This window comes from Helianthus annuus, chromosome 5 (assembly GCF_002127325.2).
Source record: "Helianthus annuus cultivar XRQ/B chromosome 5, HanXRQr2.0-SUNRISE, whole genome shotgun sequence".
NCBI classification, from domain to species: domain Eukaryota; kingdom Viridiplantae; phylum Streptophyta; class Magnoliopsida; order Asterales; family Asteraceae; genus Helianthus; species Helianthus annuus.
In genome coordinates, this window is record NC_035437.2 from 176,112,343 (window position 1) to 176,123,032 (window position 10,690).

Below are 10,690 nucleotides of genomic sequence, written 5' to 3' on the forward strand. Positions count from 1 at the left end.
TAATTAAACATAGAATAAAAAGTTAAAAACTGAAAATTTGAAAAAAAAATAGTTAAATTTTGTCTATTGCGACACATAGTTATTTTTTTTTTGTTCGACCTCCATTATAATGAGACATACAATTCAATAGATTATAGTATCTACTTATTGATAGCACATACACTATTCTACACAGGATGTTAAATCCAAAACCTAAAATATTTATTTATGGAATCGAGTATGAAATTAGTTTTGAAATTTTTTTATGGGTGTGTGATTAGGTGATAGCATTAGCCGACCTGATTAGTAATTATTCTTTTTTTTTTTTTTTTTTTTTTTTTGAAAGGTTAACTTGAATTAAACAAAAACAACGGCCGGCCTGGCTACAAAAAACCACACAGGACCGCCCCACAACCAACCAATTACATCATGTACAAAGGAAATTTACACCATTCTCCCCACTCCAGATTGCCATGGGAGGATCTATTTTTTAACCAAAAGAAACTAAGCGTTTTAACCTCCCTAAAAATGTCATCTTCATTACTGCTCCCGTTGTCGAAAGTCACTAAATTTCTCGCTTTCCATATACACCAACACGTGATTATGATCAAACCTTTGACTATCTCTTTCGAATCTTTATTGCCGTTCCAATTTTTATGCATATCCACAATATCCTGAAAAGAGAAAGCAAAGAAAGGATGTAACCTGACCCATGCGCTAAACTTGCTCCAAAGACGAATGGCCGGGAGGCAGCCCGTAAAAAGATGATCCACCGATTCCGTAGCTTCACTACATAAACCGCATAACCCCGAACCCACCGATATGTTTCTTCTTAATAACGCTTGCTTAGTCGGAAGCCGGTCTAAAGCCGCCCTCCATACGAGAATGTTGCACTTAGTCGGAACCCACCTACTTCCTTTGACCGAGAAAAAGCAACGTGGCAGCTCCGGATCTATAGACAAGGCTTTGAACGATTGAGTCGAATATATACCTGAGGCACACGGAGTCCATCTCCACTTGTCTCTCGAGTCTGACATGTGCAGACCCTCCAATAAAACCGAGCAGCCTTGCAACTCCGCAACCTCCCCCAAGGAACTCGGTTGCCTTAACCAATCCCACTTCACCGAGATCAACCCACCCGAAACAGAGATCCGATCGTTAACCCGACAGCTTTTATCAGTTTCCAAGGAAAACAACGAGGGCCATAAATCCATTAACGGACCATCCCCAACCCAATGATCTATCCAGAACCTAATATTACTCCCATTCCCCACAATACCTTTAAAAAAATAATGAATCTTTTTTCCCCTTAACAGGACTTTAGACAACAAACCAACAATGTTTTCCATGTGATTAGTAATTATTCATTCTTAATTGTTACCATGTGAAAAATGATTTATTATTTTCTTTTAAAATTTATCTCTAACGGATATGCCCATTACTCGCAGATATGCTGATACGCGATGGGTTACCAGTCATATACTCGACGAGTACTGGACCGAGTATGGAACACGCTTTTACAATCAGGCATAGAACTGGCCAACTGGGATAACATTACCCGCTACATTGGCATCCTAAATTATGCATAAGTTCTAGAAACTTGAAAATAAATTCAATCCAAAAACAATATATTTGGTGTTCATATAGTAACGATCTAGAAGAATTGAATATACATTTGTTTACAATAACATGCTTGACTTTGAGATTATGAGATGGCTATAGCATTCATCGTCTAGTTTGAATTATGTTATGGTCAAAAGCATAGAAAGGTCCTTGTAAGACCCCCCGTAACGGGGCGTTTTTTTTAAAAAAATTTGAAAAAAAACGCTGCATAACGCCGGATTCGCCATTACACGGGGCGTTTTCCGGCGTTTTTTTTGAAAAAAATTTGTTTTGGCGTGATTTTTAAAACGCTCGAGAATGTGGAACGGACGAATCAAACGGCTAGTTGCTAACGGCTAGTTTTTATTTATTTTTTTTTTTTATTTCCCCCTATATATATATATATATACCCTCAAACATTTTCAACTCAAATAATCACAAAAACTCTCTAAAAAATACAAGAATTTTATAAAAACTTGATGGATTCTCCTAGTTCTTCCTCCATGCTAAACTATTGCTATCACGAGTTTTTTGCGGATGGCGATGGTTCAACCGATGAGGAGGTTGAGCAAGAGGCGGTTACGGGTGCTTGTAAACTAGCGATGAGATATGCCGAGCATTGTCGTCGCCCACAAGCCAAAAAAGGTAAAAGAGGTTATATTGAACGAGACCGTTCAAGACGAAGGAAAGGCAATATGCCAGAATTATGTGCCAGAAGCCGTTCAAGAAGAGCATCCGCAGGCGTCAATGGAAGAAAGAGTGAATAACGCGCGAGAGTTGCGTTACGAACCGTACCATTCCCAGTTAATGGTTGATTTACTACACCACGCATGGTCGGTTCGGTATGTTCCACCGGAGGGAGAGGAAGAAACGGAGGACGAGGGTGAAGAAAGCGAAGATGAAAACTAGTCTTTTTTTTTATATTCGGATTTTAATTTTTTTATTTGTAGTATTTTTTTTATTTAATCGGATTTTATGTTTTTTATTTCTAGTATTGTATTTTTTTATTTAATAAAGTATTTAAAGTTTAAAAAAAATAATTGGGAAATGATTGCATGGGCATTATCTGAATAATGCCCCACTACACCATTTTATGGTATAATGCCCCTTGCTGACTGGGCTGCCACATGGCGCAAAACGCCCCATGGTGGGGGCATTATAATGTTACACCATTACGCATGGTCTAATGGCTATACACCATTCACATTCATGGGAAGAACATGCCTGCCAAAGTACTTGGGACAACACCCCTCAACTTTATTAGAAAAATAATACCAAAAGTTATCATAAAAGATACGAAATCTAAAGAAAGAAGTAGCCCAAATCAAACATGAAAAAGGCTAGGTTCTATTGTTATTATTACCTTGTTTTACCGTGACACCCATTACTAATAAACTCATAGACCACGTAAAAGGAAAACAAATGGAAGTTGATTTTGAACTTGAGACTCTGCTAGAGCGATTCAGACGCTTACCACCGCATAACCCTCTTTAAATTTTGTTTTATTATCTTTGTGCAATCTATAACTTGATCATCAATCTAGAACATACTAACAAGGATCATATCAAAATCCGAACATGCAACATTGACATGTCCTTTTACCTCGAACAAAATCCTTGATTTCGTCAACTAATTTTGGATTTTCGTTCATCGAGTGAGTCACGTTATATTCAATGTATCTATGTATTGTCTATAGGTGTTGTTTAGGTCCTATTTCTTTGCGTCTTTTGACCTAACAAACAAAGGGGACTCAAAAATTTAATACTGGACACAAGATGCATGTGTAAAAGCTTTTGTAGCAAACACTTTAATTAATAAATCATTAAACTAACGAGTTGGTAGTGACTTTTTGTATTATTGTGTACATATTTTATATAGTTATTGTTCTTAACTTATGAGTGACTCGTTGCACACAATCTTTATGCGTTCACATCCTGTTATTATATAGGTTGTCACCGATTTAGTTATATATTAGAATTTTTATAAAAATGATATTTGTTGTTTCTAAGGCGTATTTGATAACCATTGGAAAATCAATACATTGACACCTCCTAGTTATATGTTTTTACCTCAACTTCTCACAAACGATTTGTTGTTGTATCAGATAGTTGCATCAAAATCTGAGATAATGATAAATGATATATGGGGATTGGTGTTTGAGTTAGCAACTTCACTTTTTAAAATTTTATCGAAAATAAAGTTGTGTTAAACTAATGTCTTTTTTACACTATATTTTTTTTTATTTAAATTTACAAACAATTTTGTAAGATTTTTCATGGAGATAAAAGAATCATCCTTTTGAACCTTACATGACTATAATCAGGCACTCGTTGCGAGTAGTGTGGCAATCTTGACCTAAATGTTCAAATTTGGACTTTACACGTATAAAATAAGGGAAAACCGTTTAGTGGCTGGTTGAGCTATGTTGAAGGCAGAATCAGGGAAAGTTGCTAAGCATGAAAAAACTTGTGCTGAGAATCATGTCTTCATTCCCTTTGCTTTTGATACCTTTGGTTCCTTGCTTCTAAAGTTGTTGGGTTTTTGGACAGAATGCAGAGGGTCGTGCACAATAATTTCTCGACGCCAAAGAACCAAAGTTTTATTTCCGGTAGAATTGGATTTGCTATTCAAAAAGGGTTTGCGGCGCAGCTTGTTGCCCGTTTACCTGCCATGCTTATGTAGTTTTTCTATCGCAATAATGGAGAAATAGGAGCATACCTTGCGAGTTAACCTAGGTTGTAACATAAAAGGAAGAACAAGTTGTCTTTCTCCAATTATATGGTATCTAGGTTTTTCTTTACTCGCGGTAACAAAAGATCTACACCTCATGGAATACGACAATTGAATGGGCAAAAATATATGAAACAACCCCATATAAATCTAAATTTTTCTTTTTCTTGCTTTGTTCCATGTCTTTCAACATCTACAAGATTGCAATGGACACCTACTTGATTTTGTTTTATTCAAGGTATTAAAAATGACAAAGATACATTGTGTAGGGTTTTTCACATTTATCACAAAATAACATGTTTGTTGGTGGCATGTTCATTGACACGTAAAATGTTCAATAATGTCAAGAACAAGAATAATGCACTCTCAAATTAAAATGATTGTAAATGTAAATATCAGCCAACATTTGCACGAGGGGGTTTAATAATAGATGAAATGTCTACGACAATATATAAGTGACATTTCCCTTTCAAACGTAACGATGCGACATGCTGATACTAACAAGTGATTTTAGAAGTCCTAAAATAATGGATTTCATTTTGCAATGCATATATATTAAAATGTTTTAAACATTTTAAAGAAAACAAAAACAAAGATTAATAGCTATTTTATCCATTATGTTTAAGAGAATGTTGTTCTAGACATGCTTCTACTTTTTCATGTTTCTATTATTTGGAATAAGGGGAGGAGCGAGGCGCATGTTTATGTGGGTGGGTATTCGATTGGTTTGGGAATGCTTGAAGGTCCTCATAAACGGGATGTTTTAGGTAGAGGTATCCGATTGGTTTGGTAACAAGCACACCTGAAGACTTGAAGGTCCTCATAATCGCGGTGTTTTAGGTAGAAGGCAATAGTGGGGCTTTAAAACCCAATGGCCTTTGAGGGGAGGATGTTATGTAGGTATATAGATGTATCTATGTAGGGCCTCCACCTACTAATAAGGGGGTATGGAAGCATGGGTAAGAAAGGAAAACATGATTTCGTTAAGGCGACGAATCATGCTTTCGACCATTCCATTTTGTTGGGATGTATCGGGGCATGAGAAACAAAATTGTAACCCGTGTTGTAAAGCAAAGTTTTTTTAACTAGGTATTATCGAACTCGCCACCTATGTCACATTGGAAAGTTTAGATCTTTCTGTGAAATTGAGTTTGGATAAAGTTATGGAATTGTGTAGTTGTCAATGACAATCAAATAATATTTATAGCCATTTTTGCTTTGTAATTTGTAAGGTCCAAAGGTCATAATGCACAATATTAAAAAGACACAACGTGCAAGATTTAGAAAAATGAAGTGACAAATGTTGAGTGTTATGTGTCTTATGTCCAAGGCTTGATGCAAAACTATTATTGAGTCGGGGTCTCACTGGAAGCAACCTTTCTATTTCCTACGGGGTAGAGGTAATGCTGTTTACATCTCACCCTCCTCAAACCCTACCTTAGCTTTGCTATTGGTGGGATTTACTGAGTATGATGATGATGATGATGATGATGATGATGATGATGATGATGATGATAAGTGACAGATGCTTATGTTTAGCAATCTAACATGAGTTACAAAATGAGGAACAAGAATGTTTCTTACCTTAAATAAAATTATTAGAACGCAAAATATCTAGTACATGAACACCAGGATGCCCTAAACGGTTGTGCCATGATTTAGGTTCAATGGAGGAATCAAAAGTAGATCCATTGCTTGGTATTCAAACAATGAGGGAGTAGGGTTACCGGAACTGTGTTGTCGGCTCAAAATCGTCCCACCTGGATAGTCCCTCATAGAAAAATCAAACACGTTAAAATCTATAGATACCCAATTATCAGTTGTAATTAGCGAATGGAAAAACGGTTTTTGATTATGTTAGGTGTGTGTAGGATGTTTTTAAGCTGGAATGGTTTTGAGGAGGAGGGAAAAGTAAGGTGACCCGATCCGATGATGGGTACTTAATGACCATTACCAACCAAAACATTTTTAATAGAAGTTTCACACGGAGAGAAATTACACCTGAGTCCGGAGCAAATGATTTGAGGCTCCAGTATCCATAACCCAATTATGTTGTTCTCTAGGGTTTGGTGCCATTAGTTGAAATGCAGCCCCAAGTTCAATGAATTCGAAGTTCACTGAATTCGAGTGGGTTCACATCTATAAAAATGTGAGTCTGGGTCGCATGGGTGTTGGGTTAAAGGGTTGTTTGGCCTTTGCGATGTAGCCTAAGGAGAGGCCCACCCAGATTGGGTGGGGTAAGGGAAAGGGGGCGTCATGCCCTAGTATGGATTGACCCAATACACTTGTGGTAGATGTTGGGTTGGAGATCAAGATGTACGTTGAGAGCACGAGACGGACCACATTGTTGTTGCTGTTAGGCCCGATATACTAGGGTTGCACAGTGTTACAGTTCTAATTCTGATTGTTCCTTCGATTTGGAGGTCGATATTGGTTGTCACGACGGGGCTGACTACTACGACGAGGACCTAGTGCAGAAGATGGAGTGACCACTGCAAGTGCTTCAGAAGGAGTAGAAGAGTCACGAGCCAGATGGCGTTCATGTTCCGATTGTAGCATGTTGCAAGTCATATCCCAAGAGGGAAAATATTGGTTGATGATCGTGCCCATCGTGTCGAATTCTAAACCACGCACCAACTGAATTGCCAAATGTTGTTCATTGATTGCACCGCCCATGTCATTCAACTAATTTTCTAAGTCGTGCAGTTTTTACAGCGCGCTTCAAAAGAAGGCAAGGCACTCAACTTAGGATAGATAAATTGTTGTTCTAGGGTAGCATCCCAAGATCCTTTATTGTTGTGAAACAACTGTTTGATACGATTCCAAGCTTCCAACGCCGTTAATTCGGGTTCAAGAACACAAATTAAATAATTATCCGACAGTGTCCCATATATCCATTGAAGGACGGTGGCGATTTTCATCCATTGTGCATGATCAGGATCATTTTCAGAAGAAGTTTTGCTGGTGATGTGATCAAACACTTCATACCCCACGTGTATGAAGTTGAAAAAACTTCACCCATGCGGGATAGGATACCTTGGATCCATCAAGAATATGGACCTTTTTCTGGATGTCAGTAACTATATACAGTAGACGAAGGGGAGTTGATGGCTTGGGAGCATCACCCTTGTCACCCATTACGGATAATAGAAACGAGATCGAAAGAAGAGGAAAGTGGCTGGTGGCAATGGGAGGGTCGAAGAAGATGAAGAAAAGACCGCATTCCACACCGACAAAGGGATCTTTTGCTATCAAAAGATGCGGCTGGTGGCAATGGGAGGGTCGAAGAAGATGAAGAAAAGACCGCATTCCACACCGACAAAGGGATCTTTTGCTATCAAAAGATGCCTTTTGGCCTCAAAAACGCCGGAGCAACCTACCAACGTCTTGTTGACAAGGCCTTTGAGACTGAAATCGGCAGAAACATGGAGGCATATGTCGACGACTTGGTGATCAAAAGCAAGACGGAATATCAAATGCTTGATGACATCCAAGAAACCTTCAAGAATCTAAAGAAGGTCAACATGAAACTCAACCCTGAGAAATGCTCATTTGGGTTCGAGGAAGGAAAGTTCTTGGGGCACATTGTGGGAAAGCAAAGCATTAAAGCCAATCCAAACAAGGTAAAGGCTGTTCTGGAAACCAAACCACCAAGAAGCAAGAAGGAGGTTGAAAGCTTAAACGGGAAGCTTGCAGCCTTGAAGCGTTTTACCTCAAAATTGGCTGAAAGGTCTTTACCCTTTTTCAGAACGCTCAAAGGTTGCACCGATAAGAAGGACTTCAAATGGACTGAGGAGGCAGAGGAAACCTTCAATCAGATGAAGCAACACCTAGCTTCCCTACCTGACATTGCAGCCCCAGAAATGGGAGAATTAATCTTAGTATACCTTTCAGTCGCTGAAGAAGCAATAAGTGCGGTGCTCACAATTGAACGAGACAAGGTTCAAGTACCCGTTTATTTCTTCAACAAAACTCTAAAATTGGCTGAAATTAAATATCCTTCCCTGGAAAAACTTGCCCTAGCCCTAGTTCAAACAGCTAGAAGGCTTCGAAGGTATTTCCAAGCACACCCTATACAAGTGGTCATCGACCAACCTATCAAGAGTGTGCTTGAAAAACCAGAAAACTCGGGACGATTAGCAAAATGGGCAGTAGAACTAGGTGAACATAAGAAAAGCCATCAAAGCCCAAGTCTTGGCTGATTTCATTGTAGAAGTCCCGAAACAAACAGTCACTGAGGTGAACACAACTGCCACTGAACCCTCAGACCTTGAAGCCTGGAAGCTTTTTACCGATGGGGCTTCAAGTGTTGAAGGGTCAGGAGCTGGGCTCATTCTGATCAACCCAGAAGGATTGGAATTTACATATGCTCTTCGCTTTGATTTTCAGACCATCAACAATGAGGCCGAATACGAAGCACTGATAGCCGGCCTAAGATTGGCTAAAGAAATGAAGGTTCAAAAGCTTGAAGTGTTCACAGATTCGTTGCTGGTCTCAAGTCAAGTGAATGATAGCTACATTGCAAAAGAGCCCAACATGAAAGAGGTACAAGGAAAAATCCAAAGAGCTGATGAATACCTTCCAAACATGTAGTATCAAGCAAATTCCCAGGTCTCAAAACAAGAAGGCAGATGCCTTAAGCAAGCTCGCATCTCTCACTTTCGCTCACCTTACAAAAAAGGTATTGGTAGAAGTGTCAAAGGCTCCATCAATTGATGAATTGGAAGTTCAAGATGTAATCACCGAAGAAGAATTGGATGACTCCAATCAAGAAGTTCCTTAAAAACGGTGAATTGCCTAGTGACCAAACAGAGGCTGAAAGGGTGAAGATCAAGGCAAGGCAGTATGTACTACAAGGTGAAACCCTCTACAAAAAGGGTTACTTGGCACCCTTGCTAAGATGTGGTGGTCCTGAGCAAAGTCAGTATTTGGTAAAAGAGGTTCATGAAGGAATATGCGGAGCTCATTTTGGAGCTAAATCGGTGGTTGCTAAACTCATGAACCTTGGGTATTTTTGGCCCTCAATGCACCGAGATGCCACTGAGCTGCTAAGGAAGTGTGATGCCTGCCAGATTCATGCACCTGTCCCAAAAAGTCCCAAACATGATCTTGTCCCAATAACCTCAGCATGGCCATTCTACAAATGGGGAATGGACATTGTCGGTCCATTCCCCCCAAGCAAATGTGGAGTAAAATTTTTGTTGGTGGCCAAAGATTATTTTACCAAGTGGCCCGAGGTTAAACCACTTGCAAAAATCACGGGCAAGCAAATCATTGACTTCGTTTGGGAAAACATTATTTGCCGTTATGGATTGCCGGGAGTGCTTGTCACCGACAACGGAAAGCAATTTGCTGAGAAGCCTTTCAGCGTTTGGTGCAAAGAATTCAGAATCAATCAGGTGTTCAGCTCAGTGGCCTACCCACAGTCAAACGGTCAAGTTGAGAGGACGAATCGAAGCATAGTGGAAGTTATCAAAACAAGATTGGGAAGGTATGAAAGCAACTGGCTTGAAGAATTGCCAAGTGTTTTATGGGCCATTCGAACAACCGAAAAAACAAGCCACAAAAGAACACCTTATAGCTTGGTATTCGGGTCGGAGGCTGTGATTCCAGCTGAAATAGGAGTTATAACACAACGAATTGTCAACATAGATCCCGAAACAAACCAAAAAGAGACTATGTTGAACTTACAACTCCGAGATGAAGCACGAAACCAAGCCGCAATTCAAGAAGCCAAATACAAGCAACGAATGGAATCTTACTACAACAAGAGAGTCAAGAATGAACGTTTCAAGCCAGGAGACCTGGTGCTCAGAAACAATGAAGCTAGCAAAAAAGAAAACCAAGGAAAGCTTGGCCCAAAATGGGAAGGCCCGTATACTGTAAGGTCCGCATTTTGGTCTAATGAAATAACGACCAAAAAATGCTAGAAACATAAACTTTTAAATGTACAAATCTTTCTCGATCTAATAGGTAAAAACGCTAATATCATTAATGCATATCAAGTGTTAAGAAAAGGTGTGTCTACTAACAAGTTGTACAAAATAGGTATTTTGACCCAAAACATTAATACGGACTAGCGGAAGCGCTCGATGATCATAAAGTGTGCATATGCTCGCTCCAATTTGCCAAGTCGCCTAAATTGAGGATTTACCTACATTTGACATAACATATAGGTTAGTATTTCGCCACTAACAATTCTAGGTAATAAACCCATTTGTTTCTTTCTCGGATTAACATCATTCAATTACTTTGCTAACCGTTAAACGGTTCCTTACATGCTTGCCTCAAATAGAGGCTAAGCATACTTTACTTAACATACCTGTTAGGAACGGATACTAGCGTCATTACATCACCTTCATTCGATTTGTTCATAATG

General features: G+C 39.1%; 1 protein-coding gene across 1 annotated transcript; it reads right to left on the reverse strand.

Annotated features, from left to right (window-relative positions):
* Positions 1-401: 401 nt before the first annotated feature.
* LOC110944221 lies at positions 402-1,328 on the reverse strand. Its single transcript, XM_022185933.1, has one exon. It carries the CDS (start codon positions 1,326-1,328, stop codon positions 402-404), a length of 927 nt encoding a protein of 308 aa, XP_022041625.1.
* Between the last annotated feature and the right edge of the window lie 9,362 nt (positions 1,329-10,690).